Raw genomic sequence first — 22744 nt, 5'->3', positions numbered from 1 at the left:
GCGTGTGGACCGGGCTTCAGAGAGAGATTCAACGTGTGAGTGAGAGAGAGAGCTGCTTCAGAGAGAATGGACCAGTCGAGAGAAAAATGAAGTTAACGTGAGTTTATGATCATGGTTTGAATCTGCAGGGGCAGGATTTTATGGTTTAAAAACCAAAACAAAAAAATAGTTTAAATTGGATTTCAAAATATGGTAACGGTTTTCAATACAAACTAAACATATTTCACAAAGTTAGGTACTTTTTAAATTGTATACCCTTGGGATAAAAGAGATTAACATTGTCTCTGCTGCGGTTGTTGCCGGATAAGAAGATTACTATTGATGGGTAGTTTCAAGAAAAACAAAATAACATCAGTTATTCTATTACTTTATTCCTATCACCATGATCCTCGAATGGTTGGAAGTGTACGAGTACAGTTTCAAATCCATTTTCATCAACGTGTAAATGTTTTCAATGAATGCGATTTTTGAACCTTTATTTAAGGAAGAATATAGTTTTCTGGCCTGTGTTATGTAGTCTATTACAATAACAGATATTGAGAGTGAAACTTTGTAGAACATAATTAACTCGTCTTGATCGTAGATGAAAATAAACAACTCGTGAAAACGAATACTGGCAAGGAAAAAATCAATCACTCAACTTCTTCAGTGTTTCGAATGTTATTCATGAAAGTGTTTTATTTTGCGGTGCGTATCCCTGGAGTTCGATTTGTGTATTTGGAGAAGTATTCGGTAATTTTACCTAGACTTTTTCATAGCTCCTAATGTTAATATAACATTCATCTCGTCAACAAAGAAACTAAATGCAAATGCATGTTTGTGTTACGGTTGCGACCAGCCTTTTACAGTGCAGTGTATTGTTTTAGTTGAAGGTTTTTGTTGTCAACGTGTTCGATGGAGGCCTTGGGCTGGGTTTGTTTCATCGTTTCGGTACTTCGATAGCTGTTTCTCATTCTCAGAAAAGAAATGATGTTTCCGTTTTTATATCGTTCGTTTCTTGTGTTGAAAAAGGGCCACTTTCCGATTTAGGAAGTAAATGCTGAGTAAGTATCGAGCGATCGAAAGAGATCCAAGGAATGATCGCGGCGAGATGAATGATGTTGTTGCGTTGCATTCTCTATCAGTTTCTCCATCGTAAAATATAGTATATTACAGTCTCTTTCCAAGTTTTACATAACTATTACTACACACGGTTTGTTGCTCCTAGGACAATTTCGCTAAGTGGGCAATTCTTTTGCGGAGTGTTTCTCGCTGGAGGACCTTAATACAACATTCCGTTTTGAAGCACTGTTATAGACACGAGATGTGGGCAATCAAATGCAGCAGTATGTATGTTTGTGGTGCCGGTGTGGTAGTGAAACTTTCTGCTATCTTGTTTGAGTGATTAATTTGGGCAACACTGTATCGAAACGGCGCGGAGTGTGTGATATTTCGATACCGCCCCACGCCTATTATTGTGTACTCGCCTCCGTCAACAGAAAAAGGCGCTTGCAACTGCTTAGAGTTCGTCCTTTGCTGGTTTCTCTTCAGACTCTTCCTCTTCGGGTTGCTAAAGAAAAACGAGATGAGAGATGTGAATAGGTGCAACAAATAATAGTTCCGTGTTATCTGGTTCTGAAATATAAATTACCTCATCCTTTTCACCATCAAGGAATTTCACGAATCCTTCCAGCGTTCGCTCTCCCTTGAACTCAACTTTCTCGTTATCGCCCTTACGGTACAAGAAGATGGTAGGGAAAGAAGAAATCTTGGTGTGTTCTAACTCGTTGGCAGTAGCATCAATCTTCGCGATCAGAATGCTCTCGTTGTCCTTGTATTTCTCGCCCAGCTGATCGTAGATTGGAACCAGTTGCTTGCAATGTCCACACCATGGCGCATAGAATTCAACCAGAACGTCCTTCGTTTTGTCGAAGACAACCTCGTCGAACTTTGTGGCAACCAGAACCTTCACTGGCTCCTTATCCCAATCCTCGGGCAGATCCTGGGACAGCAGATGTTGCTTAACCTTACCCTCAAGGAAGGATCCGACGAACTGTTCGATTTTCTCCGCCGACAGATCATTGGTTTCCGGCTTGTACTTAGCCATATCTTCTTCTAGGCGGATGATCCGCAGCGACGGCACTTCCTCTTTCTTCATACCGAAGAACTCGAGAATGCGCGTATGGTCCTCCTGATCGGCATCGATCGTCACGAACAAAATTTGCTCACGGAATTTCTTGGCGACTTCCTTGGCAGGGTCAACAAACTCCTTCATGTGTCCAGCTTCTTTCGAGATAAAGAACAGCAGGTGGCTCTTAATTTCGCCACCAAAGATCTTTTGAGCGGTTTCGTGACTAAAGTCCACAATCAACGGCAAGGCTTGGGCTGTGACAAACTTCTTGAGCGCTTCTTCGGTTGCTTCTCCTTCGAAAACGGCCTTGCCTTCGTCGAAGTGCTTGAACAGGACAACGGAGCCGCATTTGGCTTCGTACTTGGAGTACACATCTTCACTGCTCGTAACGGCGAACGGATAGTCATCAATGGCAACGGCGGTGGCAAAGTAAGCCTTCGCCTCCTTCGAGTCACGATCCTTGAAGAATCCAACCACTGCTACATTGTTCTCCTTAAGGAACTCTTCAGCGGCCTCCACCGTTTCCAGTTCCTTCGCGGCCGGACCAGTCTTCTTCTCGAGCCACGACACGATCGTGTCTTGTTCGCGACCGCCGGTGTAGTCAACGGGAGAACCGCTGCGGAAGAACTTGAGCGTCGGGTAGCCACGGACGCCGAACTTCTCGGCCAGTTCTGGCTCGACAGTTGCATCTACCATGGCGAGCTTGATCTTCGACTCTTTGTCCGCCAATACCTTGGCAGCCTTCGCGTACTCCGGAGCCAGAGCCTTACAATGTCCGCACCATGGAGCATCTGTTTTGGACAAAGTTATGAGAAATGCTTTTCAGTTCAACTGTAATTTACGGCGGCCTCAATCTATTCATGATAAATCACATGGCAATATTAAAATGCAATTGTTTTTGCGGCAGCTGCCCTAAAATCCCTACTCATTCATTATCATACTAAAATATGATTATTTTAAAAGAAAAATGAACATTCGCATGTTCACGAATATAACTGGTAATGGCGCTCACGTCACTCGGTACATAAAAAGGGTCATTTGAATTAAGTGCTATGCAAAACAACAATTTTCGTATGACGCAATAGCGGATGCTGGAGGGACGAGTGTTATCAATGCGTTTGGAGTTTGGTCTTCCGTTGATGCTTTTCCCTGTCCACGTGCTACCATTACTTTGTAATTTACTGTGTTACGCAGATTTCGTCCTACATTTACTCAATACTTTGAATTTAAAGCTATGATATTTTCACTTAAACTTGGATCTCTTGTTCTAACTATTAGCCAAATGCACATAGTAAAATGGTGTGGCACGTTCGGAGAACTGTTACACCTTATTCAAGTCAAACTCGTTTTACACATCATGAACTTGACCGTCCGTGATCGGTGATCTTGTCTTGTACGCATCGATCAGTTGTGTTGGTGTGAGCGCCTCTCGTAGGGCATGCGCTGGCAAATGTATTATCACAACCCTTCACGGGTTGCTGAAGGGTTACTGACCGTAAACATAAACGACACATGCGAAGATCTAGCGATCGCCGTTCGGGCGTGTGTTTTGTACCACTTCCCTCGATCGTTACGATCGTCGACACACCCACAATCAAGATGGAACAGATCGCGTCATCGCGGAGCAAGTCGCGCATAAGTCGGCTAAGGGTGTGTGGGTTTTTCCGCCATTCGCGTCTCGACACGTCATGCTTCGAAGGATCAGCATCTTCACAAGCTGAAACCGGTCCAGTTTCATACCGGTGCGCGCGGCGAAGACGACCGGCCAATGAACGAATGAAATGTCGCATAATGCAACAATTGTCCCATCATTCAAATGTTTTTAGTTTCTTTGGTACATCAACACGTGCACCATTGTAAAGGGCATAATTACTCGGTACGAGATTGACAGAAAACAACTTCACAAGAATATGTGGCTCCATATTTTGAATCGAACAGATCTTTTGAAAGAAAAAACCAGATCCAAATCATGTGCAGTTCAGAGGTGCTACTGCTGGCAATTATTACGCCACAGTGCGCTCCCTTCTTTACAGACATACACGATACGACACAATTTCAGGGTTTATCAAGGAGTACAGATTTTTGCTCCAGATAGCAACGAACATCATAACGCAATTGGTTGCCAACACATTACTGTAGCCGTACGATAAGGACAAAATGTAATCACCGTTCCTTCGTGGGGGGGTATGAAACAAGCAACGGTTCTTCAAGAAACCGCAAGAAAATGTTGTGAGCTGTGCGACACGTCGTGCTTTTTTCCTGCGGGCCAAAACCGCATAGCGACCATGATTTCCAACACACCTCTGGCCTTTTAACCTACTCTCTCTCACCGGTAGCAAAATAAATATTTGTATTTTACAAGGTGTTTAAGAAACAATAAACGCCCAGAAAGCGGCGAAAACAGTTTCCAACGAAACGGAAACATCTGAGTAAACATATGGTCTGGAGAAATCTGTTTTTCACCCAGTAAAAAACCGCGGAAAGCTTTAAGTATTCATTCGAAAAGGCGCAATCAGAAAGAAACCTTCGAGAACGTGCGTTTAAGTTTTGAAGAATTTATGTGTCACATTTGGTGGTGACGTGGTGCACCGTGGTGATGAAATGGCACATTATGAAAATGTATCATGGACGAGATTTGGACAAGTCTTCTGCTACTTCTTTGCGATACATCTTTTTCCGTTGCCATTTTTTTACATATAACAACCAGCAGATCAGCAACCTACTACGATCACCAGCAAAGCGCTGATGGATGCCGAACATTTTTGACGATTCAAATATCTAACTTATGTTCCTTTGGAAGCCAAAACAAATGTTGGCCGGCCGGTTGCATTGCATTTAGCCGGCTAGCTGGTCTCAGCGAAAGGGCGAAGTGAAGAAGAACTAGAGAGCGGTGGAAAAACTTCCACGTATACAACGATCCGCACAATCCGGCCAACCAGCGCTGGTCGTCTCGGTTGCGCGAACAGCGATTGGAGCACTGCTTCGCCTCTTCTTCTCTCTTTCCTGCGTCGAGCGTTGCCGGAACCGCAGATAAGCCGTTCCAAGGGGAACATCGCAAAGCAACAGCGCCTTGAAAACGTAACTAGCTGCTGAACTCGCTGTGCTGGCTTTTTTGCTTCCGTTGCCCCCGCGACTAGATTCACCTTGCACCTGCGTTTGCTGCTTTGATTTAGTTCGCGCTGCCGCTTTCATTGTTAAAGTAGCGGAATTTGCGTAATTGGTCGCGCATTGCTCCACTCGCTCGCCTGCTAATATTGCCTCCATATGGACCACACCATGCCTCATCGATTGAATATGCCATCGAGGAATCTACTTACAGAATTCAACCAGCACGAACTCGTTGTCGGCGACTACCGAATCGAAGTTGTCCTTTGTAAGCACAAGCACTCCATCTTCCGATTTGACCTTTTCCTCCGCAATCGCCACGGTGGCGATGGCCATCAGCGCGAATGCAAACAGAAACAGCTTCATCGTGGCCGATCCTAGGACGCTTTTCACCGGAACTGCGGTTGCCGTAGCTTAAATGAACTGGGAAGGGGGGAAACTGCACACAATTGGGAAAAGACAGAACAGACGAAACTGTTAGCCACCCGGGCAAACTTTCGGCTTCCGAACCGACCGGATCGACGAATGTAGGATGAATGAGAAACCCGGTGGGAAAAGGAAGCGCTTTATGTGAGACCAGGGCTAGGCACCGGGGCTGGGCTTGCTCGCGATGGTGTATTATGTTAGGAGCAAGGAAACCCAAAAAAGCACCGGAACATTTGTGCTGATAAGAAATGTGAAGCTATGTTGCGAAGGAAATGACCAGTTCCGGGAAATATGTTGGAAAGGCAGGAAACACGCCTAAATATTAAACCACTTACACTTGTCGACAACTGAACTCTGACGTGGCGATGGCGTTTGCGATGGACGTGAGCAAGCGATTTGACAACCATGCTCACTTTTTAGGTTTCGTATTCTCATTCTCACTATCACTCGGTCGACTGCACGAAACAAATGCTGCTGTCAAAAACTGAACGAAAACTTCGTTGAATCGTTTGACGTCGGCATTTTGATGCAGAACACGTTTATAGTTTGTAAACACTCATAAGTTAACCGTGTTCTTGTGTTCTCGTGATCTGGAAATCGCAACAATGGATGCAGAAAAAGCTATTGTTGATACGCAACCGATTGCAGAACCGTCCGAGCCACACGAGGAACCAAAAGAGCAAGTACCTAAGGGAGAAGAGTATGCTTACCTCGACGCCACTGGCTTCACTTCCGAGCTGTTTAAAATCGAACTTCGAAGTTTACCAAAATACTACGGAATTGGCGTGAGTGAACACTGATTTATTGTTGCAGGATCTGTTGCTAAACAATGTGGGTTCAAATTTTTCAGGAATTGAAAAAACTGCTAAACGTGAAGCTAAAATTGTCCACAAACAAGATAAAGATCATGAAACCCGGAAGCCCCTTCATTTTCATATGCTTCAGGAATCAGGAGGATCGTGAGAAGGCAATCAAAGAGTTAAACGGTTACAAATGGAAGGGAAAACAGTTGTCTGCTTTCGAAGCGAAACCGGCAGCGGATCCATTGGTTCGTCGACGCAAGGAAGCTTCGGAAGCGGATGGCGAACCGTTGAATGTGAAGCGACGCACTGTTGAAGCTTCAGCCACAGCCCTTGCATACCTTCCATACGAGGAGCAAATCAAGCAGAAACAATCCGAGATGGAGAACGTCTTACAAAAGTTTGGAAATGAGTTGTGGTCCTCAGTTCCTGCGCTGAGGCCTTTTGTGGAAAAACAACGAGCACTGCACGGAGGCCTACCGTGCGCCCTCGAACCAATCCGGCAATCCCCTGTGCAAGATGGGTATCGCAACAAGTGTGAATTCACCATCGGGAAAGATGCACAGGGTGTAAAACGCGTTGGATTCCGCGTTGGCAGCTATTCTAACGGCTTCCTGGAAGTGGAGTCTGTTCAAAAGTTAAAACATATTCCGGAATGCATGAAGCAAACAGTGCAATTGTTTGAGGAGTATGTTCAGAATTCTGTGCTGGAGGTGTACAGTGCGGAAACGTATCAAGGATACTTCCGACAGCTAACCGTGCGTATGTCTCACGCTACGGCTCAAGTGATGGTCATTGTTGGAATACACCTGCAGGATCTGTCGGAAGCCGATCAGAAGAGCTTAAAGCAATCGATTGTCGACTGTTTCACGTCGGAAGCCGGCAAACTGGCCGGCGTTTGTTCAATTTATTTTGAAGTCATTCAGAAACGCCAACAAGGACAGTACACAAACCCGATCGAACATCTATATGGGGACACACACATCGAGGATGAGATTCTGGGCATGACTTTCCGTATCAGCCCTCAAGCGTTTTTCCAGATCAATACTCCCGCAGCGGGTGTACTGTACCAGTGTGCCATCGATTTCGCCGCACCGGATTGCGCCTCGAGTGTGCTCGACATATGCTGCGGCACAGGAACCATCGGACTTTGCTTCGCACGGCACTGCCGGCAGGTGTTGGGTGTAGACATTGTTCCACAGGCGATCGAAGATGCCAAATACAATGCCAAACGTAATGGTGTCGAGAACTGCAAGTTTTATGCAGGAAATGCTGATGATTTTATTATGTCGTTAATACGTCACGCAGATGTAGAACAGAACCGAAAGGAATCGCTCATTGCAATCGTCGACCCACCGAGAGCCGGACTTCGTAAGAGAACACTATAACGAACGATCGAGTACGTTAGCCTTTAATTTGATTCTTTACGCCTTTTCACAGATATTCGATCGATCACCCAACTACGCAACGCCCGCGGCTTGGACAAATTGGTGTACGTTTCGTGCTCACCTCAAAGTGCTATAAAGAACTGGATTGATCTGATGCGTCCTTGTTCCAAGCAGCTGCGCGGTGAACCTTTTCTGCCTCGTAAAGCAGTGGCGGTAGATCTGTTCCCACATACTCCACACACGGAGCTGGTGATTCTGTTTGAGCGGGAACCGGAGTGCAACGAACGAGCGGAAGACGAAGCCACTGCAGTTGAGACAAATACTTCTTAGCCGGCATTTGGCATGGAAGATTCAGCCAGCATTATCGTTTAGGCTGGACTGTACCACAATGAGGACAATTGAAAACAATAAAACCATCAATTCTACATTTCATGCCATCATGTTCATGTTGGGTGTTGTTCTCGGACGACATGACGTCAGATCGCGTCGATCTAGATTGCTCACCCATTGTATTGTTGAAGGTGTCGATGTTTCCCACGAGTCAACGGAATGGTGATTCTAAGGCAAAGGAAATTCCGTTTCTTTCTCATTGCTCGCTGTAGTGATACGCGCAGTAATACGTTCGGTGTAATGGTGAAAATGAAATCGTTTCTTCGCTTTATGGTTTTCTTGTACTTTTCTTGTGCGTGTCGAAGCGACCCTCGGCGTGGTAGTCGTTATCAACCACCCAAACCAAGGTTTGAAGTGTTTGATCCTCAGGGACTAATAGTGTGGATCAACGCGGAACCAAGAATAAGTTCCTTTACGTTTCACGGGAAGCTGAATCAACAATTTTCCCAGTCCTATGACGTAGGCCGTTGGGCGCAAACCATCACGAAGGTGAAAAACGGCCGATATTTATTTATCGATCGGGAAGCGCAACTAATACCGGGAGATGTGATCTACTATCGCACGGTGATTGTTCGGAACGGACAAACATATCGCACTAATTCGGGATCGTACACTGTGCAAGATTTACGCCCAGCATCCACTAGTCCGGCACCGATCCCGGGCATTGCGGAACGCTCCGGCGCATCTGATGGCTACCCTTACGTGTTGGTTTCGAACGAGCGTCGAACAAAAGACGTGAGATCCACCGCTACACAAACCGACATCGAACGAAAAGTGAACCCGAACTGCTTGCCAGGCCGTTCGGTTGTCCATGGTGCTACGGTGTGTTCGGGGGATCTGTTGTTTGAAGATAATTTTAGTGGACAAACGATTGATCAACAAAAGTGGCGTATTGAGAACCGTTTTGCGTCGGAGCCAGAAAACGAGTTCGTAGTATATGCCGATTTCAAAGAAAATTTAAAACTTCAAAACGGTAAACTCTTCATTAAGCCCACCCTCTTCGAAAGCAAATTTGGTCCCGGCTCGACGAACAATCATTTCCGGTTCGCCGATGAGTGCACCGGTGATCGGAGCTCTCGCGACTGCATTCGAGATACGCAAATTGATTTTGACATGATTCCACCGGTGCTAACGGCGCAAATGTCCACGTTCAACAGCTTTCGCTTCACTTACGGGAAAATTGTGATCCGGGCAAGACTACCGCAAGGAAATTGGATCTTTCCACGTAAGCCTATTGAAGACACCTCGTTTGGCTTTAACTATTTTATAATAATTTTGGGTTTCGTTCTACAGAGCTGTATCTCATTCCAGCAACGGATTATTACGGTCAAGATGGATACGCGTCTGGACTGATACGCGTCGCGTTCGTGCCGGGTGGTCCTCGTCTGATGAATCAATTGTCCGGCGGGTTGATCATAAGCGATACCGAACCTGCTCGCTGCTCGAAGATGTGCACCCTGCAAAAGAATATTCAATGGAATGCTGACTTCCACGAGTACGGCTTACGATGGACACCGGAAGGCGTATGGATGGAGGTAGACGGCGAAGTTTATTGTTCTGTTGATCCCGGAGAAGGTCTGCATCGCTCACTTCCAGAAAACCGCTCTCAAATCGCAAAACTCTGGAGCATAAGTGGGAACCCGATGGCTCCATTCGATAAGGATTTCTATCTGGCACTTGGGGTAGGAGTCGGTGGACATCACGACTTCCATCAGTTTGGAGAAAAGCCTTGGAAAGATTTAGGGGTTAAGGCAATGTACACATTCTGGAACGCGAAAGATAGTTGGTATCCCACGTGGAACGGTAATTCCACGTTATTGGTGGACTACGTTCGTGTGTTTGCCGTATAACATATTTTGGCAGCTCCATTTCTGCATAGTAGACAATGAAACCATTTAAACGAATGCATCAAAAAGAGTTTAATTGTTGCTAATATTAAGAAGGCATGGAATACGAAATATTGTCAGAAGCATTTTAGAGTGTACTTAAACAAAACCACCGTTCAAGGTGTGCTGGCAACCCGGCGCGCTTGCGCAAAATATAAACAAAACAAACGTACCGTTGTGTGCGTTAGCTGTCAAACGCGAATAGAGTCAATAGGTTCTGAATTGGATCTGGACAGCATCGGGTGAAAAGTGGAGTGTTTTAGGGTTACGAAAAATCGGGCCAACAACAGACCAATTCAGTGCATAACTTTCACTTTCAGTGTTGCAGGAAACAGAAGATTTGGTGATTAATCGTGCAGGGTTCCGTAAGTAGCAAATTGGCTCTTCTGGTTCGTGCTCCCTCAACACACACACCCCCATGTCTTCCGTTTGTGTGTTCAATGAAAGACCGAATTTTTGCATGCGATTTGTGAAGTGATTCGGTTTTGCAAAGGAAAGAAACTCTTCACAAGCGATAAAAACGATTTTAATACTTGCGCTCGTCGAAATAGACCAGAAACTTCTGACTGTTCGGTATGTATACACGTTCCCCTTTTTTAGCTGCGATGTTCTGCATCCTCGAAATTCCGATCTTCAAAGTCGAAAAGGTCGGACAATCTGCCAGATTCGGTGCAGTTAGACACAGTTTCCCTCGATTCCATGTTTGTCACAGAGAATATTTCGCACGAAAATGACCGTCCTAGAGGGCCGAAAACGAATAGGTAAAACGTCTCACTTTTCAGCGCCACGTAGTGTTGCGCGGCCGACCCAATCACATATCTCTGTGGTGCATGTTGGAAGCTGGGAGCATTCTTAAAATAGATCATTGCGTAAGCAAACATCAGAAGCCAATTCAAAACGCACGCCACAGACGGCCCGGACAAATTTTGTCTTCATGTTCTACCCAGAACGGGACAGCAGCACGATGTTTGGTACCTCTTGATTTGCCGCATTTCGGTCCGTACGAGGCGACAAGCAAGAAACCTTGAAAATCTTATCTCTACCTTTGGCGGACTCGTGTTTTTGCTTTATCTTGCCGCCCTGCCTATCGCGCATGTTTCTTATCATCTCCCAAGGAACGCTACCGTAGCGAAGAGAGCGACCGAGAGAGGAACAACAGCTGAGAAAAAGACTTCAATGCGCGTTGTCCTTCTGGAGCTACCCGGCAAAGTCGAAACTTGCTCGATGGCCACCAATCTTTCGATCGTGTGGGCAACAACGTAGGAACATTGCTCGGTGGGTGGCCATGTTGCGCCTCGTAGGTGTATCCAAAACGGGCATAGAGCTACGATAAGGTGTTTCGTTTCCAAAGGTTTCTCTATTTTGTCGCTCTCTGTGGAAAATGAAGAGAGAAAAGAGCTTATCTCTTTTGGTGTGAAAAAATAAGGCTAGGCGGGGGTCGAACAATAGCATCCATACATTACGGCAATTCTTTTACACGGTTGGTTTTGGAGCGATTTAAATAAAAAAAGATAACAATCGCAGGGCGCTGAGTTTTAGCAGTGTCCGATGAAAATGCTAATGTTTTTGGTTTGAGCAATTGAACCTTTATTGTTCTTAAATAATTCCTTCAATATTTCTAGAATTTTGGGACAGATTTCAGAGTTCTGGAAGTTATAAATCCAGAGAGATGGTAAATTCGAAGACAGTCATGTTTATAGTAATCAAATTATCACCCAAAACCTCATTTTCGTTTTGGTAACTCGAAGTAACTGGCAATCGAACATCGCTGGGTAAAAGAAGTTCACGGAGCAAAGAGACACAACAGAAGCACAAGTCATATTAATTTATCTATGCCCGCCACTTAATTAAACATACTTCTATGTCCTACGGGCACATACGAGCGCGTTCATGTTGGCTCGTGTTTAGTAAGATGTAATACACACATACACACAAGACAAATTTGGAAGCAACATGAGGCGCGCCAACCACCGCTGCGCTGTTATGCTTATCAAGTATACATTAAACCGTAGAAGAACCCCACCGAGACCTCTTTCTCTTTCCTCTGTGTGGTTCCTGTTGGTCGTCAGTAGCGCGATTTTATATAAAGCTACGAAGAGAGAGAACACTGATTAAAAGAAAACAGTGGTAACTTGCGGCACCTCCCGGTGAGATATGAGGCATTGAAACTCGCGTGCGCCGCCATCGGGACTCGGAAATTAGTACAGTGTTAGTAGTAGCTTATGCGCTTGCGGACGGACGAACGATCAAAAGCCACTACCAACTGACACAACTACTAGCGGATTGTTGGCCGCGACCGCGAGGGAAACTGGCGGCCAATCACTCACACATTTGTGTGGAATTTTAGCGCGGAGCGCGGAACAAACGCTCTCGCGAGACCGAATTAGGCTGTGAACAATTGGAGCGCATTCAAGAGGCGCGCGTATCGGTCGTGTTCGTGGTACCCCGAAAAGCCGAAGGGATCATCTGGTAACTCACAGACACAACGCGAGCGGCGATCGTGAAGCGTAAGCAGCACATGTGGCTGTGCAGGACTTATACTGCATTGTACGTGCTCACTTCCTACGCGTAATCGGTCTTGTGCGGAAGCCGGTCGCTGGTATTGTTGGTTGGTCGGTCCAACGGGCGGAGTGTGCATACGAGGGATATTGTTAGGAAAATGTTAAGGTTCCTTCCATTTTACAAGGCCAGTTCCTGTTAACAAGTAAGTACAATCTATCAAACGCCCATCTTTGTGCCATTCTTCTTGTGCGTGCCTCATGTGCTGCTGTCGTGTGATCTTGAGCACCGTTTAGTTTTCCCCAAAAGTGTCCAATAGAACGAACGAATAGTGGCAGACGATAACATAAATTCATTGGTCACAAAGCGAACCATACGCTACATTTAATACTTGGCCAACTGGAAGGTACTACGCGTCCGTGAAATGAGGCATTGAGTCACCCGGTGTGCGACACAGTTTCGTATCGTGTTATCATAATTGAAGTTCGCTACAGTTTCGCGAATTGCACGAAGTTAGGTTCGTTGGTGGATGATGCGTTCAAATTCTTTTTTCGCGTTGACCTAACGAAACCTTGCACGGGCGCAGTGTGTGAGAGAGCGAGAGCACAGGGGAATGTGTGCTTCAGGGAGAAGTGACCCGTTTTGATAAGAATGTTTACGCAAGCTCAACACATATCTGTACAGCGAGCTGCGCTGTGCTACGAACTGTCGCGTTTTTTCTTTTTCGGTATTGCGTGAGGCCAGAGACTTCAATTAAGTACCGTCTATTTAACGAAGCGGTCGATTGGGCGTTAGACGGTGTGGAATCGATTGATGCGTCGCCCGTTTGCCTCGTTTGATCGCTGTTGAACCACAAAGGCATAAGTGTGTCCCGTTTATTTCATTTTTCAAAGAAACACACAAAACATTTGTGAACCCAGAGGGCATCCAAGGAGCACGACTGGGCTCCAGCATTGGGTGATATGGTAATTTGCTAAGCCCGGATTTCTTTGTGTGCTGTGACATTTCTGACCTTCAGCAGACCCTGTGACTTCAACCGGGGAGACAGAGGGATTAACAAAAAGTATATGTTTCGCTCTTCATGCACACATTTTTAACTATCCAGAAAACATCGTATTCTCTGCTATTGGGAAAGCGTAGTTTGTGACGACTTGTTACAGTTTTTATACAACTCTTGTGGTAATTTGGTTACAGATTGGTCCACATTAAAGTGGGTTGCTTTTCGATACTTAACGATCAACGACAGAAACGGATTGAACCTTATGGTGTTTTGTGGTAAATTTCCCCGATCATTCGGAGTCAGCCAGGCATGAAGTCTCGGATGTCTGGTTATATTTAGAACATATGCGTCACATACCAAACCCAGTAGTAGTCATGGCAACAGCTCAAGATGCTTCTTTCCGTTTTTTCCACGCCAACTACAACCGTATAGAAGCGTGCTCGCAAAACAGAAATCCATAACCTCACCAAGAACCATTTCCGATCCTCGGCGGCGATTCACACACATGCGAGGATCGCCGAAACGATTTCGAGAAAGAGCTGCGCGCGCATGGGCATTCGGCCGTCAACGGCACTCCTTCCCCGTAGGTTTTGTTTTTAATCATTCAAGCATTGCGTATTCCGGTATTCCGTCCCCCAACACAAGAGTGTACGGATGGAGGAGGCAACCTCATGATTGTAGAAGATTGTGGCCGTTTTGCTGGAAACACACCCTCACGGTCGGGGTGGTGATGCTGGCGAAGATGTTTCCCTTAAAATGCACCCGCTTCACGAACACACACCACGCAGTTAACCACCACACGCTGAGCTCTAAATGGTTCTGTGCTGTGCTTTGCGGTGGGATGGAGGGAATCGCTGCCGCAGCAGCAGTGAACCCGTTGATAGATACGGGTTGCGGATGGAACGACGGCTTCCTTTTTGCTGACATAAGCATAAGTCATAAAGCCAAAGCCGCACGGCTCTACATATATATACGCACGCACACACGTGCACATGTCCCGGCGGACCGCTCCTCTACGCTTCGATCGTTGCTCCGGGAAAAACGGACCAAGGAGGGGAAACGATCAAGATCTTTCGACTTAATGCAAACAAACTCGCATCTATGTGTAACACCTACTGGATGTGTGTGTTTTTTCCGGCGACTGGCGGCTGCCCACCACCAGCCCAGCAAGAAGAAGCATAAAGATTTGAACGCAATGTGTCGTTGGAACTTATTTACTGTGCAGGTCGGGCTCGTCAAGTAGCCGACTTCTCTGAGTCGTCGTGTCCGGTTCGACACCAACCTCTCGAGAATGGTTCGTTTTAGGGTCTGCGCATGCGGACAAGAGGCAGAGAAAGAAAGTAATTTCGTCGCAGAAAATATGAACGATTTTTGTTGAGAGTGAGGGCGGGGGCCGGGGGATTGGCCAAAATGTGTTGCGCACATGTGACTCACAGAAAGGCTAGCTGGAAATGTTCTTGAATGTTTGTCGAAGAGGAAGAACAGGAAGCGTCGCGATCGATCTAAGGCAGAGATTGCCCACGAAGAATAATCATCCGATGCCAGGAAAATGTAAAGATTTAACGGAAAGGTCAATCTAGAACTATTAAGTGGTGATGTGCGTATAAAATGCTTCTATTACTTTCTTTATCAACCACAACCCATCGGTCACGCGACAAAACGATGGAAATTACGATCCTAACGATCCCTTGTTTCGGGTTTCCACCTTGCCCTCTGGTTGAGGTTTTTGTGCGACTTTAAACCAACTTTGGTTGTGTGGTACGAGAAACTTCCCCTTTTAATGTCGTTAGCGTTGGCCTTCAATGCGTGTCTTGCATTTGTATTTGTGCACGCTTTCGGCATGAGGTGTCCTAGGTTGCCATTGAAATCACCGTCCCTGTGACCGGTCCTTAGAACACGAACCCGGAGTGCGTTTGACCTCGGCGCTTATCGCCCATGCTATCGGATCTTTCGTGAGTCCACTCACCCCTTCTTTCGATGAAAAGATAAGTATGATAAATAAACATGATAAATATTTGTTTGTTCAGCTTATCGAAAACTGTTGTGCTGCTATTCGTTTCTATTCTATTTGGTGTGGATGCTGTTCAGGAAGCAGGAAAACGCTCTTAACCAACGAGAATAATGTGAAGTTGTATGCTTGTGGTAGAAGTTTTGGAATGGCACTTTGTTACTTTCTTCCGATAGTCTTTTATAACGAATCTTTGACTTTCATCTAACTGCCCTTTTGCAGGCTTGAAAACAACAACTGATCGACAGGGTTTTGGACGACTGATCAGTGAAGATTATACAAGCCAACCTTTGGGTCATAGATTATTACGAGCCCTCGAACGATCAGCAGGCTTCTAGGTTGTAACAGAAATTGGTGCCTTGATTCCACACACTGCTGGTCGCGCCAGTAAAGAGGCGTAAGAGGTTCATAGGTCAGCAGCGTGTTTGCTGGCCAACGTGACTCGATCAACATCGAGGCGCAGAATCGAAGAGAAGCCGTACCAACCAACAAACAACTGCTGCTACGGTCAGGAATCGGAAATGTGGTGCATGCATAATTCACGCGCGGTTTGCTCCACCACGACCATCATCGTACAGAAGTCACTCAGTGGCCACAGCGACGGCCAGAAAACGGAATTCAAAGCAAAAGGTTTACTACCGATTGACATTGTTTGATGCCAAGAGAACTTTTGTATTGTCGGACAGTCGGTCGTCTGCGTCGTCTCTGTCCTTCGGATATCGAAATCAACCCTTTCAGTTGAAGCAAAAAGCGCAGATTGGTGGACAGTTATGTGTTAGTCTTTGCCATGTAGATTAAATCAGCTAACCCTTTCACACGTAGGATCTAACTGTCTTTTTAATAACGCTCCTAGTGGTCGAAAATAAAACGATGTGTTAGTGCAATTATTTCCATTACTCGTGGTGGTGGTGTTAATCTTTGGTTCTCTACAATTCTAACCAGTGGTGCGTGGTGACGGGATGATGTGACACTGTTATCAGTTCTTTAAACTCTTGTACTCTGTTACCTACTAACACGATAACACGTTGGCGGCGCGTGTGTCACCGGTGCTGTTTGCGTTATTACTAACAACCTGCGGTAACGGTCTCGCTCTCGGTGATGGTGGTGTAACGGTGAAACGGTGTCGTAAACGAAAGAACCTCTAGAGAGAAGACTCGGGCCCCCAACAATCTTCGCGATGAAAAAGTCTACGCGCCAAACACGAATGTCACGATACGTAGGCAAGCACTCTCCGAAAATTGCCTCCTTCGAAGAGATCCCCACGAACAACAACAACAACAACAACAATGAACACAAGATCAACAGCAATAATGGTGCCAGCAAAAGGAAGATCTCGCTGGTCGACAACTCCCCAGCCGGTGTTCGGGAGGAAGAGGGATCGTCCTCGGCCGAGCTGTCGATCGGCGAGTTACCATCGTATATTGTGGAGAAGGCGTCGATGTCTTACAACGGTGCCGAAACGTCGTCCGGTGACGGCGAAGACGACGGTGAAGATGATAAGACGGCGGTGAAGAGGCAACTGATAAGTGAGGCCGCCGGAGCGGATTCAGCCAACAGTAGCAGCAGCAGCAGCAGCCACAACAGCAAACCGTCGAAGCGCGGCCGGAAGCGCAAGGAGCGAAAGCAGTACCAATGCGCGGTGTGCCAAAAGGACTTCATGGGCACGAACGATCTCCGGAAGCACCTGCGAATTCACAACAACGAGCGCCCCTACCCATGTCCGCATTGCAACAACCGGTTCCGGCAGGCGGGCTGCCTGAAGAACCACATCGCTTCCCAGCATGGCACGGACGAGCAGTACACGTGCGATTTGTGCGGCAAATCGTTCCCAATAAAGGAACGACTGCGGCTCCACATGCGGATACATACCGGCGAGAAACCGTACAGTTGTCCGTTGTGCGCGAAAACCTTCGCCCGTGGAGGACAGGTGAGTGAACTTTTGGGATAAATTCGCCACGAGGTTAAACAGTGGCTGTGATTGGATTTGTTTCTGATATGATGTGTGTCGGGGGCCATTTTCCAATGCCGCATCCGTAAACGTTGTACCGAGTGGCTAGCTGGCGAATGAAAATACTTCTTTGAAGGTAACGAAACACGTGTCGCTGCTGGTTGTAGGCTCTGATCGCCATCATTAGTGCTGTAAATTCAACAAAAAGCACGTCCCAGAAAAAACCGACATACTAATGTTGCCGGTAGACTTGGCTGCCACTAACGGGTTGGGTCCCTGTTTTCGTCGGTCGTCAATAACGTACCATATGATCCAATTATTGTACATTGTTGTTGCCCCATAGGGATGTGTCGGAGTGCGTATTTGCAACATGAAAGGAATTTTCGTTCCAAGCACGCTGTATTTGTTCTTCGCAAACATTTTCGACTGGAGATGAAGACAATTGGGTCTCATGATATTGTTGTTTCTTATAAAAGAAGCGTAAAAAGTAAAAAAAAAACGAAATGCAAAGGATATAAGGTAGAGGCTAACGGAGGGACATCTAACGGAATTTGACGTCGAGCACAGAGATATGTGTCACAGACCGGTGGGCCAACAGGGAAACCGGGTGCTGTAACGAACGTTTAACTTTCGGTTACTTGAAGATGATGTTCTTGAATACGGTGCAGGGCTGAAGACCGTTTCTGACGCCCAGAGCCGTCGATTGCTTTGAACAGGGAAATTGCGCTCCATTCCTCCGACCTTTCTTGCGGAGGTCCGGAAAAGCGCGCTGGTAAACACGGTACGTGGCAATATTTGTGTAAGTAATCAATTTATCATGTTTTTGATTACAATCACCCCGTCACCGTGTCTTAGTCTTGAGCTTTTTCGGGCCAAGGAGCACCGATTTTTAGCGGAAAACCGGGGGCTGTTTTTATGCTGACGAACACTTTGCACGTTCGCAAATGTTCATGCGCCTTCATGCGGCACAACTGGAGCAGTTTACTCCAAAGGCCTGGCGGTGTTTGGTAATGGAAATAATTAGACTGGCTTCGAAACTTTTCTCTTTCTTTTTGGTAGAAATCGAAATATCCCATCACTATAATTATCCAATTAAAAACCGTGCCTGATTACCAGGCACGTGCAAGACGCTGACGAAGATTGTCATACTCGTGTCTGAACCCACGCGCTTATTTGTTTAAATTTGGCCCTGCAGCGGAAGGTTTTCGGCCGACTTCACCTTTGTTGACTGGAGCGATGATTTGAAATCCAACAGACGGAACGAGATTCCGTCCGCTCGTTTGGCCCCTTAAGTGACGGAGGAAGGAGCGAACTGCCTTCAGAAACGGGAAAATTCAACGTGGCGCGCCACACGGAGATATTGCCTGTCAAGGTTTGAACGGAAGCAAACAGTCGACACGGGGAATCGGTGGCCTCGTTTAAAGCGGGACATACCAGGGGAAGCAGTGACGCTAGAACGTGAGGGAGTGTCAGAAACAGGCAAATAATTTCCAAGAATATACACGCTCGTGAGGCTGGAATCCTGGCTGCAGTTGAGGGGTCACCCAAGAGAAAGTAAATAAGCGAACGAGTGGTAAAAAGAGATTGACAAAGAAAGAAAACTATGGATGCCAGGGAAAAGGGGGGGCTTCATTCCGTGCGGGTTTAGGAAAAACTAGAGTCCTGAAACAGTGCGGCAGCATATTGGTCAGCCGGGTCCAGATTTTGTATGGTTCATCGACATTGCATATCTTCGGTTGGGGACCTTCAAGAAGCGATCGGGGTGCCATCGGTGGCTCAACTAGATTATACTATTTGGCAATATATTGAATTGATTTTTTTATTAAACAAAAATATGTGGAAGGATGCTTCCCTAGTTGTGATCCGTATAATCCGTATCATAACTGCCCAGCATTTGAAGTTCAAGTTTTATTCTAATCTGCTCGTCTGGAAAAGCGTTCATGATTCAGAAACAAAACAAACGGCTGTAATGCCTCTTAAGCCTCTAATTACGGTGGAATATGTACAGCCTTGGTTTGGTGCTCCGATAATACAATACAAACTCGCCGATTTGTTTGTTTATACCCTCTACCGCGAGCGGGAGGAATTGTTTCTTTCCGCCGGGTGAAAGCTGTCAACGGCAAACTTCCTAACTTTTTCTCCCAGCGTGGCCGGGTGTGTAGCCTCGGGACGATTGCGTTCCATTTCTCTCCGAACGCTGCCGTTCACGGTTTTGGTTATTTGTTTTTTCCTCTTACGTCCTAGCTCAGGCCCAGTCAGCCCTGGGGGGGTGGAAGGACGAAAGAGCGGCGTGGTACGGCCGACTCGGCCGAGGTTCCGCGATAAAATTATCCTCAAAAAATAGGGAGTAGCGCGTGCGGGATTCAATTTATAAACGGCAAATACAGTTTGGGGTTTTGATGATGTACATTGTTTCATCTGTACTTACCCTCCGGCCCTCGGTTCGGGCTTCTCCTTCTCCGTTTTTTATCCCTTTTAGCTGACACAACATTTGGCGACGCACAACGGGGTAAAGAAGCACAAATGCGACCAGTGTACGGCGGCCTTCTCGTGCGCGGCCAATCTGAAGATGCACCTGAAGAGCCACATGGAAATTCGCGATTACACGTGCCACATCTGTGGCCGGGGCTTTTATCGGCCGGACGCACTGAAAAAGCACCTCCTCTGCTACCACGCGAACCTGAAAGCGTTCCACTGCAACATTTGCAATAAAATGTTCAAGGGACATTTGCCACAGCACATGCGAACCCACCTAAAGGTACGACCGCACGGATGTGCCGTTTGTGGGTCCGTTTTCTCGCAGCGTTCGCAGCTGATCGTGCACCAGCGCATTCACAGCGGCGAACGGCCTTACCGCTGTCAGGTAACGAGTCCGGTGTGTTGCTGTCAAATGTCCTTTACTAATTTGCCTATGTTCATCCCGTCTCCGCTGACAGGTCTGCTGGCAAGCGTTCGCGCACTCGAGCGTCCTGAAGCTGCACATTCGGAAGCATACGGGCGAGAAACCGTTCGAGTGTCCGCTCTGCCCGTCGAGCTTTTCCCAGCTGCCGCATCTGAAGAAACACATGCTGTCTATCCACCAGCAGGACAAATCCTACCTCTGCCAGAAGTGCAAAGAGTTCTTCAAAACCAAGATGGATTACCAATTGCACGTCACGGCATGCTACAATGATCCCGCAGCGGTGAAAAATTTGGACAATCTGATGGATCCAATGGTAAGCAGGCCGCGGACCGTTGGCGACAATCTTTTTCGACTCGAGTGTTCATGTTCTTTTTTCTCTTTTTTTACAGTACCGCCCGACGGAGAACAATGGTATCGATCCGCCGATGACCATCTCTCGTATGCGTTTTTTGGTCGCCATTTTGCTCAAGAAGATCTCCACGGACGATCGGTTGAAGGAGCTGGGATTCGACAAGCGGCTTATCGATAACGTTTTAATCGACTCCCTGAAGTGCGCTGGCCGAAAAGTGGTGGATGATAAAACATACGACGCGCTGGAACGCTTGAAACTGAACGTGCAGGAGCTGCTGGAGTGGACGGTACCACCGGCCTACATGGAGGGCTTCCGTAGCGCTAACCGTAGCACTGAAGAGCTGCTCGAGGATCTGACCAACTGAAACAGTGGCACATGTATTGTTGGGGGACAGGATCTTACAGTTGATGGTCCCTAAAAATGCTGCACACTAACATCATTTCCTCTCTTTCAATGCTCTTTTTCGCATTTCCTATTTTCTTTAATCTAACTCATTATTTTGTTGTTATAAGAAGGTGCGCTTTAATCGGTTACGATTCTTTGGTGGAGGTTTAACTGGATTAGATTATTATTGGTCTTCGTTTTTGCTCATTTCCCCTTGATGATCACGAATGCTAGTTGAGGTAACAGCACCAAAAATCATGTTTGCCAAAACCTGGAAGGGAAAACACACAATTTGTTCCTTCGTACCTTCCGAGAACGCACAAAACCAAAAGATGTCGGAGACGCGGCAACCATATAGCGTGCAATTCACTAGCGCACGAAAACTATGCCATACCAAAGTTAGCTTCGTGTTGCCATATTTTTTTTATTTTTTTTATCGTAGTTTAGTTAAGAATTATGAAAACGGTTACTGAATTAAAGAGTTAAAACTCCTATGTCTGATCGTGAAATTCAAAGTGAACTGGAAGAGAATACAGCATATCTGCCTTAGCACAACTTTGTACACGTAGCCTAATTTTGCCACAATAATATCGCCATTGTTGTCCCTAGTCTGTATATTACAAACCCAATATTTGCGTAATTAATCTTATGCACATTTGTCTAGTATTTAGGCATATGTGTTTAAGCTTCTATTGTTCTTGCTAACTGTTTGGGCGCACATTAGTTGTGGATTATTTGTATTTATTATTCCAATTGATTAAACGGAAACGATCAGCTGAATACCAAAAAGTTACAAAAATCCAAAACTCTGGATAAGAAACATCAAGCCATGGTTCATTTGTGATTAGACTTTAAATCACAACGTTTAACCTTCAAAGGCCATGATACCAGTTTACTTTGCATTAAACAGTAAAAACATGGGTACGGAACAGTGTCCTTGCAAAAATAAAACACAGCCCAGTGGAAGTAGTAGAGTAGTACAGTAGATGTCGCGATGCGCGAGGTAGTGGAAGACTTCGTATCGAGTAGAGTTCTATTGGCATTCGTCTATACAGGGGGAGCAAAAAGGAAACGTTCGAGAATAGATATAGCGCATTTCCGTTCAGAAAATGGGCTACTAAAATGGATCGTTTTCCGATAAACGGATACTCACGTAGACGGTACAACGGTAGTTCATCACTTGTCTTGTGATTATCGTCTCTCTATGTAACCAAATATCGCCGGGTGACCGTTTCAATCGATCGTTCGCGTCAGCCAAAATCGAGGTGGTTTCGCATCCACGAAAATAGTTTAGTAAATTTGTATTTGTTTGTTCCTCGGTGTTGTTGTCCTTGGATGTTCCGTTCCTTGTAATTTGTTCCTCGGTGTATTGATGTGTCCGCTCCTCCTGCATTCTTCTAGAGAGCAGAGTCACTGGCAAATTCAAACGTTTCAATCGAAGCGGACGAAGTATTGAATCGTTAAATAAAATATACATCATTTAGATAAAGAGCGCCACTAGCAAAACATGGAAAATTATTACCCCACGCAATTGTAATAATTCAAT

The 22744-nt window shown here is 46.1% G+C and overlaps 4 protein-coding genes across 5 annotated transcripts; 3 read left to right on the top strand and 1 right to left on the bottom strand.

Annotated features, from left to right (window-relative positions):
• Nucleotides 1–394: 394 nt before the first annotated feature.
• Nucleotides 395–6039, bottom strand: LOC128268372 (protein disulfide-isomerase). Of its 2 annotated transcripts, XM_053005438.1 has the most exons (4): nt 5977–6039; nt 5428–5654; nt 1631–2901; nt 395–1549 (listed from the first exon to the last, which is right to left on the bottom strand). In XM_053005438.1, exons 2-4 carry the CDS (start codon nt 5579–5581, stop codon nt 1499–1501), a joined length of 1476 nt encoding a protein of 491 aa, XP_052861398.1. In that variant the 5' UTR covers nt 5582–5654; nt 5977–6039; the 3' UTR covers nt 395–1498. The 2 variants fall into 2 exon arrangements, with proteins under 2 accessions (XP_052861398.1, XP_052861399.1); XM_053005439.1 differs by lacking the exon at nt 5977–6039 and having other exon boundaries at nt 5428–5941.
• A 207-nt stretch (nt 6040–6246) lies between these two features.
• On the top strand, nt 6247–8219 carry LOC128269245 (tRNA (uracil-5-)-methyltransferase homolog A). The gene is made up of 3 exons (XM_053006651.1): nt 6247–6426; nt 6492–7812; nt 7882–8219. The coding sequence occupies exons 1-3, from the start codon at nt 6247–6249 to the stop codon at nt 8157–8159; spliced, it is 1779 nt and encodes a 592-aa protein (XP_052862611.1). The 3' UTR covers nt 8160–8219.
• A 249-nt stretch (nt 8220–8468) lies between these two features.
• Nucleotides 8469–10069, top strand: LOC128268371 (beta-1,3-glucan-binding protein 2-like). Its single transcript, XM_053005437.1, has 2 exons — nt 8469–9444; nt 9513–10069. The coding sequence occupies exons 1-2, from the start codon at nt 8469–8471 to the stop codon at nt 10067–10069; spliced, it is 1533 nt and encodes a 510-aa protein (XP_052861397.1).
• A 6558-nt stretch (nt 10070–16627) lies between these two features.
• Nucleotides 16628–22509, top strand: LOC128267517 (zinc finger protein 436). The gene is made up of 4 exons (XM_053004366.1): nt 16628–17539; nt 20040–20423; nt 20497–20775; nt 20852–22509. The coding sequence occupies exons 1-4, from the start codon at nt 16790–16792 to the stop codon at nt 21176–21178; spliced, it is 1740 nt and encodes a 579-aa protein (XP_052860326.1). The 5' UTR covers nt 16628–16789; the 3' UTR covers nt 21179–22509.
• The last annotated feature ends 235 nt before the right edge of the window (nt 22510–22744 follow it).

The sequence above is a fragment of the Anopheles cruzii genome, chromosome 2, assembly GCF_943734635.1.
Source record: "Anopheles cruzii chromosome 2, idAnoCruzAS_RS32_06, whole genome shotgun sequence".
NCBI classification, from domain to species: Eukaryota; Metazoa; Arthropoda; class Insecta; order Diptera; family Culicidae; genus Anopheles; species Anopheles cruzii.
The sequence above is the reverse complement of the archived record's forward strand: the minus strand, read 5'-3'. Positions and strand labels throughout refer to the sequence as shown.

Excerpts from the sequence above, each read along its gene's own strand:
- LOC128268372 (XM_053005438.1), bottom strand. The coding sequence starts at position 5,581 with ATGAAGCTGTTTCTGTTTGCATTCGCGCTGATGGCCATCGCCACCGTG. Across the intron at positions 2,902-5,427 it reads GTTCGTGCTGGTTGAATTCT|ATGCTCCATGGTGCGGACAT; the intron begins GTAAGTAGATTC and ends TGTCCAAAACAG. Across the intron at positions 1,550-1,630 it reads TTGATGGTGAAAAGGATGAG|CAACCCGAAGAGGAAGAGTC; the intron begins GTAATTTATATT and ends GTTTTTCTTTAG.
- LOC128269245 (XM_053006651.1), top strand. The coding sequence starts at position 6,247 with ATGGATGCAGAAAAAGCTATTGTTGATACGCAACCGATTGCAGAACCG. Across the intron at positions 6,427-6,491 it reads CAAAATACTACGGAATTGGC|GAATTGAAAAAACTGCTAAA; the intron begins GTGAGTGAACAC and ends CAAATTTTTCAG. Across the intron at positions 7,813-7,881 it reads CCCACCGAGAGCCGGACTTC|ATATTCGATCGATCACCCAA; the intron begins GTAAGAGAACAC and ends GCCTTTTCACAG.
- LOC128268371 (XM_053005437.1), top strand. The coding sequence starts at position 8,469 with ATGAAATCGTTTCTTCGCTTTATGGTTTTCTTGTACTTTTCTTGTGCG. Across the intron at positions 9,445-9,512 it reads AGGAAATTGGATCTTTCCAC|AGCTGTATCTCATTCCAGCA; the intron begins GTAAGCCTATTG and ends TTCGTTCTACAG.
- LOC128267517 (XM_053004366.1), top strand. The coding sequence starts at position 16,790 with ATGAAAAAGTCTACGCGCCAAACACGAATGTCACGATACGTAGGCAAG. Across the intron at positions 20,424-20,496 it reads AACGGCCTTACCGCTGTCAG|GTCTGCTGGCAAGCGTTCGC; the intron begins GTAACGAGTCCG and ends CTCCGCTGACAG. Across the intron at positions 20,776-20,851 it reads ACAATCTGATGGATCCAATG|TACCGCCCGACGGAGAACAA; the intron begins GTAAGCAGGCCG and ends CTTTTTTTACAG.